We start from the raw sequence: 22,961 nt of genomic DNA on the forward strand, positions 1-22,961 counted from the left end.
AAAAAAAAAAAAAAAAAAAAAAAAAGAAAAAAAAAAAAAGAAAGAAAGAAAAGAAAAATAATTTTTGTAAAATTGTAGCTTAAAATAATTATCAATATTATCCTGACTAAAACATAAGAAAGTCTGCAATTTCCCCCAAATAACACAATTTACAATTCAGAAAATCATTGCTCCTCATTAGCTTTTGATAGACTGAGAATAAAAGCATAGTTTAAAATATAATATTTTACATAAAGGGTTTTATGTTAAATATTCCCGAGAATTCTTGATTTAGAATATATAAAAATAACTGGAATTAGGTGGCTTATATTCTTTGCCCTTGTCTATTCTGTTAAATTCATATATATACATACACACACACACACACACACACACACACACACACACAATCTTGGGCACAAAAAAATAACTTCCTCAGTCTTCTCCTACTTACAATACTGTCAAAATTACACTGTCTATGCATCCTTTGGATTTCATTTTTCAGAAAATTGTAGTTCTTCTAAAAAGTCTTCAAATGCTGTAATTCACTCTCCTTTTTAATACTTTCTGTTCTGATTGGTGCTATGTCAACAACATATTTCAAATATATACTTTTTATATTATTGCTATATTTTATTCATTATGAAAGCTCCTTAAGTATTAAGATTTTATCCTGAACATATTCCCTTTGCCTGTAAAATTTTTGTAACATTTGAGGATCACCCTTTCACTTCTTGTCCCAAGTTTTGTGATTTCAACAATCTTGTACTTTTTCTTGTACTCTGTTTTCAAGACCTTTAGGATCTATATTTATAACCTATTTTTTTATCTCAATTGCTTTTTATATTTCCCTATTATGGCCCATGATAGTCCTTTTCTGTTTGTTAACCTTTTGACTACCCACTAAAGTAAAAATATTTCTTTTTGGCTTAAACCTGGGTTTCTCCTCCTATATTTTGAGTGATATTCTTAACAACCCCTCAGACATTTTATTTGGCCAATATCCTTTTTTTCTACTTTACTGTCACCTTTCTTCTTCTTCTTCTTCTTCTCCTTCTTCTTCTTCTTCTTCTTCTTCTTCTTCTTCTTCTTCTTCTTCTTCTTCCTTCTTTCTTTCTTCTTTCTTCTTTCTTCTTCTTTCTTCTTTCTTCTTTCTTCTTTCTTCTTCTTCTTTTTAGGTCTTTCTCTTTAAACTTAATTTCTTTTTCATTTCTAAGTTTATTCATGTTTTTCTCAAAACCATTTCTCTCTGTAGTTTATCCTAAAACCTCTGGTATATTTTAAATTTTTCTATATTATATTAAGGAGTGAAACCAAGATAAACTCAGTTTCTCACCAAGGAGTAGAAAAAATAGCAGACTATTTCTGTGTGATCTTTGTATTTACAACAATTGCTGAAACTGTAGTCCTCACATAGACTCCAAATCAGTAGTGTTGGTTGAAAATTGGTCCCAGTATGTATTATTTAGAAGAGATGTCTGAATGTATTATGTATGGTTGGTAAAACTATTTTTCTCCTTTTAATATGTATGTGTGTGTGTATCTGTGTTTGTAGGTGGAGCTTTATAGCTTTTAGAAAGTCAGAATTATTGGTTAATAGCTATGGATACAACTAAAACTTTTGCTTTGGCAAATTTATAGGCAATTAACCAAAAATGACTACTTTGGGCTCCTAGTCTTATGATTTATCATATCTACTTTTTAATTAAAATGCATATTTCTTTAGCAAGGACATAATTCATTGTGAATGAGGTTTTTTTATTTCTAGTATCAATAAAATGTATCAGCAATAGAATAGTAATTTAAACAGAACAAAATTCTTATTTATCTCTGAAATGAATTTTCAAAATTTTGCTGTTTCGTGTTATTTTTTTTTTAAGTTTGATGTAGTTTAAATAAATAGAAACAGCTAGAAGTTTTAAAGGACTCTAAAAACTTGCATTTTTGAAGACACAGTTTTGACAGTTGAAATATTCATGTCTCAAATATCTTGAGTCAGTCATCTAATTAATTTTAACACCACTAACTCATGTTAAAATGTACTTTTGAAGGATCAGAAATACCTTTATGAATTTAGGTTGTATAATTTCAACAACATTTTGACCCACTTACTATATTCTTAGTATAACTCTAAATTTTAAATGATATTAAAAAACGATTTTATGACATTTGGGGATCATGGTAACTCTGTGTAGTTTCTACTTGGAAATTTGAAGTCAACATGGAGGTTATTTATTATATCTTTATTATCTTCCCCATTTATAAAATAAGAATATCCAAAGGAAAACCTTACAAAATGTAAATATTTAATTGTAGTTTGCATAAGCACACCAGAATTGAAATGTTAAATGTTTGCTTTCATAGACTAAATTGGAAAAATTGGAATTTATTGCATAAAATAGTATATATGCATCTGAATCGATACATGAATAGGTTACTGTTTCTTTTCAGTTACTGCATGTCATATTTACATATAGTTCTATATTGGCATAAAGTGAGTTTCACGGTTTTAGAATGAACTTATAAACTGTGATAGAATATGCTCTGGAGTTAAAATTTGTAGTCCTAACATAGAGTCATTTAGATATAATAATTATTTAACTTTCAAGGATTAAAATGTTGATGTAACTTCATATGTAATCCCTGCATAACATACTAACAATTCTGCTATCAGCAATGTCACATGTGTTGAACACTCTGCACCTGTGGTAACCTGACAGTCACCTCCAAGACATGTATCTAACCTTGGCACTGGGCAAACATGAGCTCACAAGGCAACTGTGCTGCCTATTCACCTTAGGCACTATTTTGTTTCCCCAGCAACAAATCAGTAAAGGAATAGCTTTGAATTGGCCCCTGATGTCAGGAGAGTCACAACCAAGATTTCTTGTTCTCACAGAATTATTGTCAGCTTGATAATTCGAGGGCTTTTAATCATTTTCATTTAAAATCTCTAATTAAACCTATATCTGAGAGTAGGCCATTAGGTTCTAGACCAATGATCATATGCACATTCACAGACCAGAAGTCATTTCATAAGTTTTCCTGTTGCTGAGGAAACTCAATCTTGCTTGAATTGGGGACTACTCATAATAACCCCGTGGCTTAGTTTTTTATCTTATTTCTCCAAAGCAAGGTTTAGAATAAATTTTGTTCCAAATTAATTACACCTGAGTCATTGCCCTGCATTTTCTTCAACATTGTGATACATTGTTTTCATTATTTTTAAGTAACATAAACAAACCGAAATACAAACTTTTAACAATCTATCAGAGACATATTCTGGTGTTTGGTTTCCCATAATTCCAATTATTATATAACTCTTTCAGAGTTGCTTTATTCATTCTGTAGTAGTCTCTCATTGCTAGCCATCACTAACCTTTCATGTCTTAGATTGATAGCTTTTTATTTTAGTATATTATTGTTTTTTATTTAAAATCATCAACTGCATCGTGTTCACCAAATATCAGTGTAGTTCTTTCCACATAAAATTCTGTCTATTAAAGTATTAAATTTGCTGTCACACTTTTCTTTTAAGCATTCTGTGCTACGTTCTGTTCAGTGTCAGTGTCTTTAGTTCTGATTTTTCAATTTTGTCCCTCTCCTTTTCCTTGACTCGTTAGTCTGATCCAACCTCTTCTACCTCATCTGATGATTATCAATATGTTATGGAAGCTAAACTACAAGAAATGATCTCCATACGTAGGAAGGTAGTCCTACTGGACTTTACTTTCTATTGCTAAATAGAATCCATCTAAGTTTTTCTTTTCGTTTATAAAAATTATGTTACTTTTATTTATTGATAATCAACCATCTGTGCAGTTCAGTGCTTCAGGAGCTTAAAATCGGACAATGGCAGGTTTGTGTTCAAACCATGCACAGTCTGCATGTTACATTTGGCTGATTTCATTGCTCATAAATAACTCCAATGTTTTGCTGATGCTTGGATGTAACAGGCCTTTGTAGCTGACACATTTCAAGCAATGCTGTTCAGCTGCCTGTTTGAAGAAAGTTTATTTTTTAAAAACTATGTTTGCAGTTGGTAGTAGCTTGCTTTACATTTTATTTCAATTTATTTGGAGGAAAAGAGTAAACCAAATCTTACATTTCAGGTGCCTTATCATATTTCTTAACAGGCTGAAGAGAGACATGGAAATATTGAAGAACGTATGAGACATCTAGAGGGTCAACTTGAAGAGAAAAATCAAGAACTTCAAAGAGTATGTGTATTAAGAACTATTACCTCCCATCAGCAGGTTATGAATTCATATTCTTTGTATAAAAAGAAAGCCTTCACTTGAGTATGGGTTATATTTAAAGCTTACAAATATGCCCTGTAAATTTTGAAGAAAAATGTTTCCACCATTTTAATCAAAACAGATGTAAAATTTAATTCAATTTAAACTAGCAAAACTGTAAAAATAATCTCAAACAGTTTTCAAATATATTTTTATTTCATTTTTTTAAATGTAAGGCTAGGCAAAGAGAGAAAATGAATGAGGAGCATAACAAGAGATTATCGGATACTGTTGATAGACTTCTGACTGAATCCAACGAACGCCTACAACTACACTTAAAGGAAAGAATGGCGGCTCTAGAAGAAAAGGTAAAATGATAGAAGGGTAAAATCACATGAATATTTTGCAGTGTTCCTATGATCATGTTTGTTTTATATACAGCTGCAATCATTGTAATGGTCAGATGATCCATTTACTTCGTTTTTAAAAATACCTGATATATTCTTAAAAAATGAATGCATAATTTTTATTTAAATAAGTATAAGATCGAATTTTGGATGAATACAAAAGTGTTACATGATACATGAATCTTTTATATTGGCTTGTTCATATGAGGCAAATGTATTAAAATATACTGTGCTTGGATGATGAAAATATTTTATTTATCCTCTGCCTGGTATGCAAAATAGAAAGTTACGAGACAAAAGTCAATATTTTTGCAGAGGGGGAGATGGTTTGAACTATTCATGTCTCAAGTGACTGATATCTACACACCAGTCTAAAAGTCAAAATGTAAGTGAGTTTAAGTCATCAGTAGAACTGGTATCAATCCCAGTAGAGGGTTCAGGACCCCAGTATTTTCAGCTGCATTATTTCAGAAAAAGTGCTTCTGTACAGTCTGCAATGTGATTTACAGTTACATAAATCTCACTGATAGTTGGCAGCTACCAGACCAGCAAGAGTTATGTGAGCTGGTTACCAATTCCAGAGCATAAATACAGGTAGGGTATAAAACCCGGATGATCACATAATTTTGGAAATTTAGAATGAATGCCAATCACTATTTTAGCTAGACATTTTCCCTTAATACATAAGATACACCAAAATAGGGAAAATGTTTTGATAAAATGTCAAAATAGTTTCATTAATTTACCTATTAGAAAGTCATAAGGCATGTCTTCTTTCCATACAACTCCAAATACATGGCCACTATACAATTTACTACACTCTTAGTTTAATTTTACTCTATAAATTTGAAAAGAATGCATTATTTTAAATAATGCCTTGTAGTACTTGTTTGCTTTGTAGAAAAAAATAAATAATGTTTAACAACAACAATAATTTTCTGGAAAGGTTTCTTTTAAGTATCTGTGATGCTAACTTACTGCCACATGACTTTGTGACATGTAATATTAGGTTTATGAATAGCTGGAATTTTTTATTTCTCTAATAATTTAGGTATCATTATAAATTGTTAATTCCACATTGTAATAGATGTCCAGAAAGTGAACTTTTTAATAATATGATTTGATAATTTCTTTCTTCAGATAATAGAAGTGAGTTCTTTTGAATTTTTTATAATGCCTCTAAGACTTAGTTTGTTATTCACTTTTTCTTATTTGAAGAATAACCAATAGTTTCTAATTTAAAATGTTGGCTAAGAAAAGGCAAACAGAAATAGCTTGAAATGTAATATTTCATTTGTTCATCCAAGTGTTACAAAATAACATTTCCCATTTAAATTATGTACTTTTTAAAATGTAAAGGTCTCACATTTGAAAATTTCATCAAAACATGGTTTCCATGGAAACCAAAAAATAGCTGTACCAAGGAAGAAATCCAAGAGGATTCTTGAGTGATAGGATATTAATTTATATATTTAAGTATTTTTTGTTTATTAATTATTTTTGCTATTTTCTTTTCTTTCAGAATGTTTTAATTCAAGAATCAGAAACTTTCAGAAAGAATCTTGAAGAATCTTTACATGATAAGGTATAATAGAAAGTTACATTTTTTGCCCATTTTTCTATTTTTATTTTCTATTCCACTGATGAATGTTTTGTTGTGAAATAAATTTGAAAAAATAAGTTTTGTATGTTGTCTTTGTAAAACAATTTTTTTATTATACCTGCAGAAAAGGGTACATAGAGAGGGAGAGCTTAATGAATCTTTGCAATCCAAATTCACCAAAAATTAGCACTACAGAAGCTTCCCCCAAATTAGTCTATAGTCATACTCCTCCATTAAGGGATAATCACCATCTTGACTTACTCGTTTAAAAATTGTTGTCATACTTTATGTCTTATATAAATAGAATTAAAATATATGCACTAATTTGTCTAGTTTTAGATATTCTTTCAGCAGAAATAATATTAAATACTATTATATATAAGAATTATGCTAAGTTATATATGTCCAAACATTATTCTAGTTCTAAAAGGGCTAAACAAATCTAATTGTGGAGAGAGAACACAGCCTTTACAAACCAGTGAAGATGCAGGGTAGCAGATGCCAAGTGTCGAATGGTCAAATGAGTGACGTAGACAGTAAGAGCTATGGGTAGGAAAGACCATGATATATTGCTACTGGGACAAAGCCTTCAGGAAGGAAAGATTTGACTGAAGATTTAAGGAAAAGTAGGACTCTGATGCAAGGCTTTCAGACAGTGTGTGCAGAATGATCACAGGTGCTTGGTGGGGTGAGAGGATGGGTACTGAGTGTGAGATCATAAATAATAGGCACAACGATTTGGCTGGAATAAATTATTCCTATTGTAGGGTATGTAGTACAAGAGGCAGCTAAGGGTATATTGTGAAATTTTTAATTGCTAATATGTATTTTCCTTCTTCATTACCCTACAAAATTTATGTTAACAATTTTATATTATCTTGTTAAAGAAGATAGGGTTGCTAACTTAAGAAGTGATCTATAATTGTGTGTTGACAAAAGACAGAAGAAATTGAGAGAGAAGGAATGGAGAAAAAGAAGGAAAGAAGGGAGAGGAGAAGAAGGCAGGCAGGCAGGCAGGTGAGGGGAGAGGAGGGGAGGGGAGGGCAAAAGGGGAAGGGGAGAGAAGGGGAGGGCAGTATGGCATAGGGAAGATATTGGAAAAGATTAAGAATAGAGGAACGAGAGAACAATTACACATTTAACCCTACTGGATTCTGCAAAATATGGTGCAATTAAAAATAACTATTTGATTCTACAGTCATGGTGTCCATAATCTGCTGATAGATAGATAGGTCTTTAGGACAATGTGATACGGGACCTAGAAGACAGTATCTGATTCTTTCTGAGGTAGTTCACAAAGACAACACAGAGGAGATTATATTTTAGTAGCCTCTTAAAGACATGTATATACAATCTTAACAAATAGAGAAAGGTAGAACATTCTAGGTAGAGGATGAATCCTCTGCAAGAACACAGAGAAAACCAAGATGGTTGATCTGATGAATCATCAGAAGTTTACTGTGACTAGTATGTATTTAAAGAAGTAGCTTTTGAGCAGATTGCGAATTTTGGACTTGATCTTGTTGTGCGTGTTATGTTATCCAAAGATCTGTGTGCTCCTGGCAATATCCCCAGAACCCACTCCCCCGCCACCTACCCAAACCTTGTAACTCCAACAATCTGCCTAAGCAGCCAAGAGTACTAATCATGTTATGCTTTGCATTCTTGCTTATATCAATCTCCAGAGAGAGTAAATCCCCAGTCATACCTCATTTCTGAACTATCACCACATTTAGCTGGGCACATTCACTAATCTGACCACATCTATAATTCCTCAGATTTCCACTGAACTAACTATACTTATAGTCCATTATCAGCAAAACCCTCTGTATGTTCAACCTCTTTTCTCAGTGTTTGCCTTTCCATCTTTATCTCTAAAATTTGAACTTTTTAGTTAGCTATCCTTTCTTCTCTCTGATTTTTTATTAGTGACCTCATCTGATCTCCTGGATTTAAATATCATCTATAAATTGAGCACATCAAACTTTAGATTACCTACTGGGTCCTCTCCCCTGAGAGAGTTTACATATTCTAGTGCCAACTTAACATCCCCATTTGGACACCTAGATATCTCAAATGTAACATGCCGTTCTACCCCACTCCCACACATCAAAGATCAATCATCTAACCTGTTACATCAGCAATCTTCTCAGTAAATCATAATCACAATTTCTTTCTTTCAGTTATTCAGGCTAAAAAACTTGGATTTAATCTTGACCCCTATGTTTATTTCATATTCCACATCTAGTTCAATATTAAATCCTCTTAGTTACTTAAATCAACAGGTTAGGTGATTGATGTTTGGTGTGTGGTAGTGGGGTAGATTGGCATGTTACATTTGAGATATCTAGGTGTCCAAATGGGGATGTTAAGTTGGCACTAGAATATGTAAACTAAGTATTTAATCCTTAAGTTATTAAATCCTCTTATTACTCTCACAATATAGCCAAAACACAGCCAGTCTTACTGTAACACCGTTCTTATCCAAACCATTATTGCCTAATAATTTCCTCTCTTTTTTGCCTCCCAATTTAATTTGACAGTCTATTTTACAGCAATTAGAATGATCATTCCCTTCTCTGCTAGAAAACCCAGGAGTCATAGCAAGACCCCATCTTTACAAAAATAAAAATAATTAGGGAGGTGCAGTGGTGCATACCTGTAGTCCTAACTGCTTGGGAGGCTGAGGCAGGAGGATTACTTGAGCCCAGGAGCAGGTATAAAGTGAGACCCTGTCTCTAAATAAATAAATAAATAAATATTTTAAAATCCTCCAGTTGTTGCCTATCTCATGCAGCCTAAAAGTCAGAGAGTTTAAAGTACTTTACAATGTGTTTTAGACTACCCTTCATGAGTTCTGCAATCATACTTTTAAAAATCCATCCTCTACTCGTCTGTTTAACCTCTCCAATCCAGCCACACTGGATTCCTTGCCCTCTACTTCACTTCCACTAATGGGCATATGCACCTGCTGTTGATTTTATCTGCCTTGCCTTTTTCTAATATTTTCATTTTTTACTTTCTCCTTTATTTAGGTTATTGCTCAATTATCACTTTATTGAAAACTGTTCCATGACTCCCTGTTTTCTCCTTTCTGACAACATTCTATATTCCTATCCTTCTACTTGTTTATTGTTTGTCTTTTCTACTAAATTGTAAATTGCAGGAGGGAAAAACATTTGTCTGCCAACTACTGTATCTCTGGTTCCTGACACACAAGAAGTACTCACCGCACATTTGTGAAAATAATGAACAAAGAAATTTTCAAAGTCAGTAAGAAACTATTGGCATTTTAAAGCAAAGCATTAGTTGATTGCACATATGTTTTAAAATTATATGTCTAGTAGAGGAATATGTAGGAAAGAGACTGAAGCTTGTAAAAATCATTCAGGAAAAAGATTAAAAAGGGCTTAGAGTAGGATGGTAGTGAGATAAAAAGAACAGAAAAGAAAAACATTGCAAAGGCCACATTGACAAAAAAAAAAAAAAAAAAAAAAAAAGTGTGTTAAAAAAAGAAGTTTGAATCAAGTAAAATATCAAGCACTAGGTGCTGGGAAGGGGAAAAAACTAATAGAAAAATCGAGAAGGATACATTTAGACATATATAACAATATAAAAGCTGTAATCATTAAAACCAAAATAAATGCTTACATGAGCAGTTAATTAAAGGCTCTAAGACATAAAGATAGGGATTATTTACAGACCAGAGCCTACCATGCCAATTGAAGAAAATTATTAAGTACAAATAATTGTGCCACTATGAAGCTAATAGGTTGTTAGCTTTTTTTCTTTAAGGTGATGATTTTTACTTTTCTTTCCTTTTTCTTTTAATTGAATCATCTTTTTCCTTCAACTATATGTCCTTTAACCCTCATAGAATAATGGAAATTCTTCATTCATTGCATAAATAAGTCATTTTCTTTATTTTTAAAACTGAATATCATTTCTACTCTGCATATTTAAGTGATGTCTACATAGCTAGTCAGAGTTTTAATATTCCCATGAATTTTCAAATATTTAGGATTAGTGAATGTTAGGGAATGTAGATAATTTTTTATTGATTTCTGCTCTCCACATTTTTTATTACAAGGGAAAAATTTTGGCATGCTTTATTATTGTGGCTAATAACCTTTAATAAAAATATACCCTCAGTGTTCCCTTTAAAAAAAGCCATTAACCCTGGTTTATCATAATTGGTTGCTGGTATTACTGACATGTGAGTAACTTTTTGTTTTGATTTTTAGGAAAGATTAGCAGAAGAAATTGAAAAGCTGAGATCTGAACTTGATCAACTGAAAATGAGAACTGGCTCTTTAATTGAACCCACTATATCAAGGTAACATTAAATTAAAAGCTTATTTATAGTTCACTGAAAATCAACATGAATTCCCTCATGGTTTTGTTATGTCCTCAGCTAAAATAAATCAGTACCTCTTACTGCTCGCTAGTCATTACCATGTTTTGACTCTTTATTGATTTATAGTTTTTACTTTCAAAAATAGCTTTTTAATTTAACAATTCTTTCTGTAGATAATAAATAAAAAATTAAATTACCTTTTGTATTATGCATTTAATTATATATGTAGAAATATATTAAAAGATTCTTAAATGAAAAATTGAACTGTTTATAGGGAGATTGCATCTCATTGCAAGGAGAGACATTGGCCCTTTTCTCTATATGTATTCAATACAGAAATTGAATTTGACATAAAATTTTCGATATGTGTTTAATGTAGAAATATGCAGAAATATGTTCAATGCTTAATGTGACTAAACAAATACTATGGTCACTTAGCAGCTACCTATTTTGATAAAGTAATTGCAAATAAAGAAGAAAAGAGAAATGAATCAGGTAAAAAAATTCAAATAAATTTAATCATACTCATCTACTTTGACTCACTATATCAAAAGAAGTTGCTTACTTGATAGATGATAGGTAGATAGATAAATAGATAAACAGATGGCAGATAGTTCTTTATGTTAATAATTCACATAAAATTTTCTTTTGTGCTTTGGATTTTTTATTTGAAGTTGTTTAGAAACCCTGAAAGGACTCACTCATTTAATCATATATTTATTAGGCAACACAGAATAATAGCAACTGTTTGAAACTTTCCACCACTGTAGGCTTTTAGGAGAGGTTCATCTTTCTTAGTGTTATGTTTGTCTTTAGAATGCTAACTCCACCAGAGGAGGGGTTTGCATTTGTTTTGATAACTACCATAATATCTACCTAAAACCTGTCTTGCATATAGTATACTTTCAAGATATATTGTAGAATGAATAAATGAATATTTGGTAAAGCATTTTTCAGATGCTCAAATAAAAATTCAAATAAAAAAATCCTAAAGTATCTTACACTCTTTTTGATATAAATGTAAGTAAAACCAATATTTAATATTTTAAATATTTCCATACTCAGTTTAGTATGATAAACAGTTTGGCAGGCATAAAAACACCCAAAGAACTTTTATATATGTAAGTCATTAATTGAGAAAATCATACATATTTTTCAAATTTTTAAGCTTTCAAAGTTTTAAGAAATAATTTCAGTTCAGATGTAAAAATGATATGTGTTCACATGGTTATGATACTTATGATGAGGATGATGGAGAAGGCAACTGATAAAATGTCAAAGGAGTCAATGCATAGAATAAGCATTATAAAATCAATAGATTAAATATATTTTAATAAGAACAAATGGCCATTTCCCTGTCTTTTTGACCTTATGTCTCAGAATACAGAGTTTCAAAAGTGTTATCTAAAAGGCTATTACTGCACTGAGCCATTATGGACAGCCTAACAATGTGACATTTATCTACAATGAAGGATGACTGGACCCCTATAGAACAATTGTTCTTTGACACAACAGATTGTAGTAGAAAGAACCCTAGACCAAGAATAAGACAACCCACATTCCTAGGGCTCAGCTGGATAATTGCAAAGTGCTTGATTTTGGAAAACCCATTTTTCTTAATGATGTTCTAAACAAATATATATTTGTACCTAAATATACATAAACAATATTTTTTCGATCATCTCACAGGCTTGCTTTGCAGATAAAATAAGACAAGTAAGCAATGGGGATTATATGTATAGTAAATAGTGTCACAAGTATAAAGTATTATAGAAATTTTTAAGGTAAGCTAGCTAAACAGAGCTTATAATAAGTTACAGGATAACTGAACATTTATTAAACAGAAGTTATTTATAGAACATTCATGCTTCTGAGGACAAATAATTTTTAAAAAACAATAATGGAAATAGGAGATGTGTGAGAACTCAGTCCACTAAGTTTTAATCTAACAGGTGGGGAGGTGAGGAGAGAGAAGCTACGGCAAGTGAGTATCAGTGACCACTCTCCTCTTAGCATCTCATCTGAGAAGAAAGTAAAATGAGTTCGAGGCACTAGAAATGGCTTGATTTGGCTCAACTCTGAAGAAAGGTAGGATCTGGATAATTGAAAAGGACAATAGAGGACACTCTGGGAAGCAGAGCAATGGGTGACAGGTTTTCTCTAAAGAAGTTTTTACCTGGCTTATCTATGGAAGTTCTTTAATGAGATTATATGCAAGAGTCACAGGAGATTCAGAAGGAGAAGCTACAGAATTCATTGCTTTATAAAAAAAAAATGCCTCTTTTTTGACTTACTTAGACCCTCCAAAACCTTTCAAAATATTGAACACCTAGAATGATTTTAAAATTGAACTAGTATGATAATATTATCTCTCTTTTCTCCTGTTATAGAACTAGCTCTGAGAACTGGAAAAAAGCGGAGAGAGATTAGTTTGAGGACTGTTATAACAAAAAGAATACTAAGAGCTAGAATAGTAGATGGCAATAGTACTTTTAAAGTGAGACCTTAAAACTGTTAACCACATAAATGTGTTGAGACTGTTTTCAGCAGAAAAAAAATAAACAACAACAACAACAACAACAACAAAAAACAGCATGTTCAAGGAAATGAAAAGGAAGTGTGAGTTACTGGAATTCAAAGAAAGTCAGTACAGCTGGTTGAAAAGCAAGACAGAGAGTACCTTAAAATGAAGCTGAAAAGTGGCAAAGGCTCAAATTATAGAGGGCCTTTAAGGATATTTAATAATTTTAAACACAAAATTGATATGATTAGATCTGTGTTTTGCTTTATTTTTATTTTTTTATAAATCATCTGGAGCTATGAGATAAATCAACAAGAAAACAATGCTCCTAGGATGATGACTTATAACGTTAGAAACACCATTCTAATGCCTAAAGGGACATTAAGGTAAGCAGTCACAGGAAAAGGAATCCGGACTGTTCAGAGCAAGATAGTTTAAGCCTGTATTATAATCATTTCATTCATTTATTATCTTGCCAGATACTTATGAAGTGCTTATTATGTGCTAGGAACATCTTCCTGGGCATAGGAAGGTGACTAAAATCTGATCTTTGTCTTCATGAAACTTAGAGCCTCTGCCCAACAGATAAAGACAGAGAGTTGTATCCTTTATGAATATGGCCTGGTTGGTTAATTCTTTTATGTGACTTATCCGTGATAAAACCTGTTTATGTGATTAAGTCTCGAGTATATTGCTACAAAAACAATAGCTGTCACCTATTTGAGAAATAATTTTTTAGTTCATTTGTTCTAATGCACCATCTGGCAAAACACTAATTTTCTTAAGTTAGTGTCTTCTGCTGTTGCAAACACCCAAACCTCACCTCCCCTTTTTAATGTCAAATATTTGAAAGTGCCTGTCTTTGTTCACAAGGATAACTAAAACAGATAGTATTTTCAATCAGCAGGAGCCTCAAATTCAACAGAGCACACAGCTTTAAGTGTATTTCCTACTGATGATGGATCTGTTATTTCATTTTATAGGATAGCATGATGTCACTGTTATTAGCATCATTATTGTAACAATAAAATGAATTTGCTGTAAATCCACATATAAGTAATATGCCTGGAGAAACCTTTTCGATTATAGGGTACTTTATTACCATGTTTATTGAAAACTATGTAATGATATTTTCCAACTAAAATTTTCCAACTCTTTCATCTTTAAACAGATTTCAGAATCAAATGTGCTTATGAAAAAAAATTTCTTCATCCTTTTGGATCAATATCTTATTAAAAACTTTTTAAAAATCCTTTTGGTAATATACCCTATTTTATTTTATTTTTTTTAAAATAAGACCATTAGCCTTGGGTCCATCTAAATTTAAGCACTTTGTTGGTTCTCTAAATTAAAAAATAGAATGTGAAAAATAGACAAGTTGTGAATAAATTTCTCCAAAAATTTTAAAATTGGAAAAGCTCTGGGCCCCCCAAATTTTAGACATTTTTAGCTAGATTTATAAGAAATATTTGAAATAGATAGAGTAATCAATAACATATATGATGATATAAACAAAAGAGCTCAAACTAAATTGCCAGAATTTAACCTCATAGATTTTGGTTATCAATCTTAATATGATTCATTTTACTACTACATTTGAAAATGATAATAAGAAAGGTTATAAGTATTACAAAATCTAAAAGGAGAAAATGCAGTTAAATTTCAGGAATGGACCTAAGACTGCAACTTCTGACATTAGTCTCTAAAGAGGCCTCAGAGAGTCATGACAGTCATCAGTTTTCTTCCTTGAGGTTGATTTCCTTGAGGACTCCTCCTTTATTGCCAGTTAAACAGCTTGTAAGTTTAACTTTTGAGATTGTATTGTTTTCTATATTTTCTTTTTTCCAGAACGCACCTAGACACCTCAGCTGAGTTGCGGTATTCAGTGGGATCCCTTGTGGACAGCCAGTCTGATTACAGAACAACTAAAGTAATAAGAAGACCAAGGAGAGGCCGCATGGGTGTGCGAAGAGATGAGCCAAAGGTTAATCTTTTAACTTCAACTCTTCTCTAGTTTTATTTAAGTAGATCATTTCATTTGGATAGAATTTTAGCACTGAGATAACTGAAATTCTAGAATATTTATTAATTTGGAACATAGAATATGACATTAAATTAAAGAACTATAAGTAAAATAAAGACCAACTATAGGCCAGAAATTGAATAAGCATGTCCTATGTACTTATTCATTTAACTTTATCAAGTGGGTACTACTTATATGTCAAGTTCAGACATAAAACATTGAGGCTCAGAAAAGTTAAATGTTCAACATTGCACAGGTAGCAAAGTGATGGAGTCAAAACTTGAGCCTGTATTTGTGTAGTTTTCCATACTCTGCTTGGTCTATTATACTACATTGCCAAACATGTGACCTTTTGATTTTCTTGGGCACTTGAACAATGGCATTCACATTGTTCATTCAATTTAATTTAATTAAAATTAGTGTTTTAAAAACACTTTGAAGAAAATGTACATAAATTATTCCTTGTATTCTTATAGAACTATGAATGATAAGGGGCAGTGCTAGCCTAATTTGGACAGTAACTTAATTTAAAATGTTTAAGCTAATTTTGTTGAGTAATATATTTTATAGAGAAGTAAAATAGTCCTTTGGTGCCTAAGGATACTTTGTTCTTTCAACCACTTTTATGTACCCCAAATACTATGTAATCCATTTGTCCATATTTGAACACAGGCACTTGATACCTTTTGGGTTTCAACTGGTACCAGTATGTTCATATATGAATTAATCCATCATAGTAGGCATTCAGTTCTGTTGAATATGTGAATAAATAAATGAACAAATGCAGACTATGTTAAGTTAATCTCAATTCTTTTCTTGTTATTATGTGACAAATTAATTAGTGCTACTAGATACCAAAACAAATTGTAACACAAATACTAATTCTGGTTCTTAATTCTTAACTCAGTGCTCAGAGAAGTATCATGTATCTATGGAATGTATCTATATAATTACAAAAATGAAAATCAATTTTTTGAAAAGCAGAATAAAAGAGATCTAAAATCTCTTTTATGCCCAACCTCCTCATACATTTAGATAACAGCTGGAAAAACACTGGTCTATTGGTTATTCAAAACTCTCATTTAAATGGAAGATTTCTTATATCCATTAAAAAAAAAAAAAACATAACCATGTAAATTAGCATGCCTTTGGCTTAAAAATTACAGGTCTACCTTGTTTTATTGTGTTTTGCTTTATTGTATTTCACAAACATTATGTTTGTTTTTTTACAAATTGAAAGATCTTGACAACTCTGCCTCAAACAAGTCTATGGGTGCTATATTTTCTTTTCTTTTTTCTTTTCTTTTTTTTTTTTTTTTTCTTTTTTTTTTTTTGAGACAGAGTCTAGCTCTGTTGCCAGGTGCCAGGCTGGAGTGCAGTGGTGAGATCTCAGCTCACTGCAACCTCCGCCTCCCGGGTTCAAGCAATTCTCCTGCCTCAGCCTCCTGGGTAGCTGGGACTACAGGTGCACACCACTGCGCCCAGCTAATTTTTTTTGTATTTTTAGTAGAGACGGGGTTTCACCGTGTTGGCCAGGATGGTCTTGATCTCTTGACCTTGTGATCCCAGGTGCTATATTTTCAATGCATGTGCTCACTTTGTATCTCTGTCTTGTATTTTGGCAATTTTCACAGTATTTCTTTTCTTCTTTTGATACAGGGTATTACTGTCACTCAGGCTGGAGTGCTGTGGTGCGATCATGGCTCATTGGAGCCTTGAACTCCTGGACTCAAGCAATCCTCTTGTCTCAGCCTCCCAAGTAGCTGGGACCACAAGGGGGCACCACTACACCCAGCTAATTTTTGTATTTTTTGTAGTGATGGGGTTTTACCATCGTGCCCAGGCTGGTCTCAAACTCCTGTGCTCAAGTGATCCACCCACCTTGGCCTCCCGAAGTGCTGTGATTACAAGTGTGAGCCACTGCACCCAGCCAGTTTTCATATTTTAAACTTTTATTATTATTATATCTGTTATGGTGATCTGCGAACAGTGATCTTTGATGTTGCTATTGTAATCATTTGGGCACACCGTGAACCATGACAGTATAAGACAGTGAACTTAATCTGTAAATGTTGTGTGTGCCCCTGCTCCAACAGCCATTTTCCATCACATTCCCTTTCTTTGGGCCTCTGTATTCCCCAAGACACAACAATATTGAAAGTAGGTCAATTAATAACCCTACAGTAGCCTTAAGTGTTCAAGTGAAAGGAAGAGTTGCACATCTCTCACTAAGACAAAAGCTAGAAACAATTAAACTTAGTGAGGAAGAAATGTCAAAAACTGAGTTAGGTCAAAAGCTAGGCCTCTGGCATCAAACAGTTAGCCAATTGTGACTGCAATGAAAAGGTTCTTGAAAGAAAGTAAAAGGTGCTACTCCAGTGAACATGCAAATAAGAAAGCAAAGGGCCAGGCTGGGCGACTCATGCCTGTAATCCCAGCATTTTGGGAGGCCAAGGTGCATGGATCACAAGGTTAAGAGTTTGAGACCAGCTTGACCAACATGGTGAAACCCCATTTCTAGTAAAAATACAAAAATTAGCTGGACATGGTGGCAGGAACCTGTAATCCCAGCTACTCAGGAGGCTGAATGAGAGAATCGCTTAAACCTGGAAGGTAGAGATTACAGTGAGCCAAGATGACGCACTCCAGTCTGGTTGACAGAGTGAGACTCCACCTCAGGTTAAAAAAAAAAAAAAAAAAAAAAAAGCAACAGCCTTACTGCTAATATGGAGACTTTTAGTGGTCTACACAAATTTGATCATTTAGTGATAAACGATCAAAGCATGCACAACATTCTCTTAAACCAAAGCCTAATCCAGAGCAAGATCCCAACTCTTCAATTATATGAAAGTTGAGAGAGGTGAGGAAGCTGCAGAAGAAAACATTTAAGATAGCAGAGGTTAGTTCAGTTCATAAAGGTTTAATGAAGGAAGCCATCTTCGCAACATAAAAGTGCAAGGTGAAGCAGCAAGTGCTGATGTAGAAGCTGTTAAAATTTATTAAGATCTAGATAAGATAATTGATGAAGGTAACTACACTAAATGGCAGGTTTTCAATGTAGATGAAACTGACTACTACTGGAAGAAGGTGCCAGCTAGGACTTTCATCACTAGAGAAGAAAAGTAAATGCCTGGCTTCAAAGCTTCAAAGGACAGGGGTGAATGAATGCAGCTGGTGACTTTAAGTTGAAGCCAAAGCTTATTCACTATACTGAAAATCCTAGAGCCTTCACTAATTATGCTAAATCCACTCTATCTGTGCTTTATGTTGGAACAACAAAACCTAGATGACAGCACATTTGTTTACAGCACGATTTACTGAATATTTTAAACACACCTTTTAGACTTACTGCTCAGAAAAACATATTCCTTTCAAAATATTACTACTCATTAACAATGCACCTGGCCACCTAAGAGCTCAGACAGAGATGCTTAAAGAGATTAATGTTGTTTTTGTGCCTGCTAAAACAACATTCATTCTGTATCCCATGGATGAAGGAGTAATTTTGGCTTTCAAATATGATAAGAAATATATTTCATAGGGCTATATCTGCCATAGGTAGTGACTCCTCTGATGGATTGGGGCAAAGCCAATTGAAAACATTCTGGAAATGATTCATCATCCTATATGCCATTAAGAACATTTATGACTCATGGGAGAAGGTCAAAACATCAACCTTGGCCAGGCACAGTGTCTCACACCTGTAATCCCAGTACTTCGAGAGGCTGAGGCAGGTGAATCACCTAAGGTTGAAAGTTTGAGACCAGCCTGGCCAAAATGGTAAAGTCCCATCCCTACTAAAAGTACAATAATTATCTGGGTGTAGTGGTGCATGTCTGCAATCCCAACTACTACAGAGGCTGAGGCACAAGAATTGCTTGAACTCGGGAGGTGTAGGTTGCAGTGAGCGGAGATCAAGCCCCTACCCTTTAACCTGAGCAACAAAGCAAGACTGTATTTTAAAAAGTTAATTTTAATAAGAGTTAGGAAGAAATTGATTCTAACCCTCATGGATGACTATGAAGGGTTAAGGCTTCCATGGAAAAAGTAACTGCAGATGTGGTAAAATATCAAGAGAACTAGAATTAGAAGTGGGGCCTGAAAATGCAACTAATTTGCTGCAATCTCATAATAAAATCACAACAGATGAAGATTTACATTTTATGAATGAACAGAAAGTGTTTTCTTGAGATAGAATCTACTGCTTGTGAAGATGCTGTGAACATTGTTAAAATGACAACAAAGGATATAAAAAAATACGTTACATAGTTGATAAGACAGTGGCAGGGTATGAGAGGATTGGCTCCAGTTTTGAAAGAAGTTCTACTGCGGGTTAAATGCTATCAAACTGCATTGCATGCTACAAAGAAATCTTTCATTAAAGGAAGAATCAATCAATGTGGCAAACTTCACTGTTGTCTTATTTTGTTAAATTTGACAATTTTTAAAGCCACCCAACCTTCAGCAACCACTACGCTTATCAGACAGCTATCAGCATCAAGGCAAGACCCTTCACCAGCAAAAAGATTAAAACTCACTGAAGGCTCAGATTATCATTAACATTTTTTAGCTATAAAGTATTTTTAATGAAGATATCTTCATTTTTTAGACATAGTGCTATTACTTAATAGACTTCAGTAGAGAATAAACAACTTAAATATTCATCAGGAAACCAGTAAACTTGTGTGACTATATTGTGATATTCACTTTATCAGGGTGGTCTGGAATTAACCTGAAATCTCTGTGAAGTATACATGCATATCACTTTGTAATATTTTAAATAATATTTTCTTACAATCGATGTCCATAAATGTTGGGAAAATAATTATTGTGTAATTTCTTATGTCATAATATTTGTTGCCTGAGCTTATAATAAGAAATTATAGGAAGACTGATTAGTATAATACATGAATGCTTGAGTACAAATAAAGATTATTATATTTGTAAATAAGGAAACGTATTGAAAATACATGTTTTAAAGTAATTGTTACCTTGGAATGTGATTGAACTATAAATCATATGTAATTTATCATATTTATGTCTATTAAAATCTTGATATTTATGCTGACAATCCCTTGCATTACTTAAGATGTCAAGGAACGATTTTATGGAAGCAAATAAATTAAAATGTTAATAATTGGTTGAGTTTTTGCAAGGTCAGTTGTAAAAGCATGCCTGTTGTTGTTGTTGCTGTCTTTGAGATTAGTGCTTTGAATATGAAAAATATGGTAAATATTATGCATTTTTCATTCACCTTTCAGGTGAAATCTCTTGGGGATCATGAGTGGAATAGAACTCAACAGATTGGAGTACTAAGCAGCCACCCTTTTGAGAGTGACACTGAAATGTCTGATATTGATGATGATGACAGAGAAACAATTTTTAGCTCAATGGATCTTCTCTCTCCAAGTGGTCATTCTGATGCCCAGACTCTAGCCATGATGCTTCAGGAACAATTGGATGCCATCAACAAAGAAATCAGGTAACTTCAGTTAGTACTGATGGTTTCAAAAAATTAAAAGACCTTGATACTGTACTAAAAATGTAATTATTATATCAGAAGAATTAGCATTAACTGAGAGCTTAATAGCTCTGCAGAGTTCAGACCTCACCACATATGTACAGAATCAGAAAAGTGCATTTTCAGATGATTCCCGGAATATCTGTATGCCTCCTTTATAATATAGGACAACTTTGTAAGGAACATACATGAAACATGTAAGATTAATGACATTAGCGGTAATATAAAATAATGAGTTAATGGCAAAACTTTCTCCAGTGAATTTTAAACACTTTCTGAATTAAAATGTACTACTTAAAGTGAAAGTATTTGTGGTAATCACATACATTTTTCAGATACATTTCATACTGCAGTAAAGGTACCAAGTAGTATGCAAATTAATGTGCATTCAGATCCCTTAAAAGTATTTAAATACTGGAGTCAAATCAATTTACCATTCTTTTTGTCAATTTTATACCACCTATATTGGGGACAGTGTATTTCTTTGAAGTTTATTAATGTTAACAGTTTTTGAGGCTGGGAAGTCCAAGATCAAGGTTCTAGCAGGGTTCAGTTTTTGTTAAAGGCTCTCCACTTGGCTCCAGGGAAAGGGAAAGGCAGGCAGGCTGTGGGAGGCAAAATTTACTACTTAAGAGGTGGTGGGGGTGGGGGGGGCGGTAGAGAGAGAGAAAGAGAGAAGAGGAGAGAGAGAAAAAGAACATTAATATATTAATATTAATTCTATGGAATTAAGCCTCTCTCACACACACTCACTCTCTCCCCACACTGCCCTCCCACCTTTCCCTTTCCCTGCAGCCAGGAAGAGTTCCTTTACCAACAACTGTACCCTGCTGGAAACTTGATCTTGAACTTTTCAGAACAGCAAATTAATTTCACTCCAATGTTTAAATACTTTTAAGGGATCTGAGAGCCTTTACCAAGGAAAGATTTATGGAAGACCTCATATAACCTCAATTACCTCCCTAAGATCCTATCTTCAAGTACAGTCACACTGGCCTTTAGAGCTTCAACCTGTGTTGGCCGGGCGCGGTGGCTCAAGCCTGTAATCCCAGCACTTTGGGAGGCCGAGGCAGGTGGATCACGAGGTCAAGAGATCGAGACCATCCTGGTCAACATGGTGAAACCCCGTCTCTACTAAAAATACAAAAAATTAGCTGGGCATGGTGGTGCGTGCCTGTAATCCCAGCTACTCAGGAGGCTGAGGCAGGAGAATTGCCTGAACCCAGGAGGCGGAGGTTGCGGTGAGCCGAGATCGCGCCATTGCACTCCAGCCTGGGTAACAAGAGTGAAACTTCGTCTCAAAAAAAAAAAAAAAAAAAAAAAAAAAAGTAGAGCTTCAACCTGTGAATTGAAAGGGGGCTAGATAAAATTCAGTTCATAGCACAGCAAATGCTGAAAGCAAGATAGAGTCCTCTTCTCTGGCAGGAACACTTGAGAAGAAAAAAAAAAAAAAGTTAATGCCTTTAAATGGGATGAGCTAAAGATATTACTACCATTCTTAATAATAAGAACTAAATTTCTGTAGTAATATGTTGCATGAAAATACATATTTTTTTTAAAATTTAAATAGGGTCTCTCACTGTCACTCAGGCTAGAGTGCAGTAACTCAGGCATGGCTCACTGTAGCCACAACTTCCCAGTCTCAAGCAATTCTCTCACCTCAGCATCCCAAGTAGTTAGGATTATAGGCATGTGCCACCATGCCTAATTAAAAAAAAAAAAATTGTAGAGACAGAATCTCCCTCTGTTGTCCAAGATGGTCTTGAACTCCTGGGCTCTAATGATACTCCCACCTGGGCCTCCCAAAGTGCTGGGATTACAGGCGTGAGCTACCACACCTGCCTCAGATTGTTAATCTTAATGCTTGTGGCTAAATAATTGTATTAACTGATGCCTAAAACTTACTTTTCTAATTTGGCTGCTGCCATATTTTAAACTGACATACCATTCTTATAAAATTTTTTATGATTAATATTCTTATATCAGTGAAAATACATTTCTTCACATATTAATGCTGAAGTTCATAGCAAATCAGGCTGATTGATAAAAATCCCCTCATTTTGGGGACATATGTGTGCAAATTTTCTAAGTAAGTAAATGGGGACCAAATGCATTTGCATTCTTTAAATATAAAAGGCTTAATATATCTTCCAGACATAATTTAATATTATAACCTAACAAGTATCTTTATTATATGTTCATTCAAAGGCAGTAAAACATATGGATGATATGAATTAGTTCATACTAGGTAAGAAAATAGTACTCTTGCTATATAGTACCCTAATAATAGATGGTTTTCATTACAATTGAAA

At 33.4% G+C, this 22,961-nt stretch overlaps 1 protein-coding gene across 16 annotated transcripts in view; it reads left to right on the top strand.

The window, feature by feature from the left end:
- PPFIA2 (PTPRF interacting protein alpha 2) overlaps positions 1-22,961 on the top strand; it is a 500,797-nt gene that overhangs the window by 386,606 nt on the left and 91,230 nt on the right. For all 16 annotated transcript variants that reach the window (XM_074402490.1, XM_003927840.4, XM_010338464.3 and 13 more), the window contains 6 exons: positions 4,116-4,199; positions 4,454-4,585; positions 6,147-6,209; positions 10,472-10,563; positions 14,954-15,089; positions 20,390-20,610. In XM_074402490.1, the coding sequence (XP_074258591.1) occupies positions 4,116-4,199; positions 4,454-4,585; positions 6,147-6,209; positions 10,472-10,563; positions 14,954-15,089; positions 20,390-20,610 (728 nt within the window). The remainder of the gene's footprint in view (positions 1-4,115; positions 4,200-4,453; positions 4,586-6,146; positions 6,210-10,471; positions 10,564-14,953; positions 15,090-20,389; positions 20,611-22,961) is intronic.

The sequence above is a fragment of the Saimiri boliviensis genome, chromosome 7 (genome assembly GCF_048565385.1).
Source record: "Saimiri boliviensis isolate mSaiBol1 chromosome 7, mSaiBol1.pri, whole genome shotgun sequence".
NCBI classification, from domain to species: domain Eukaryota; kingdom Metazoa; phylum Chordata; class Mammalia; order Primates; family Cebidae; genus Saimiri; species Saimiri boliviensis.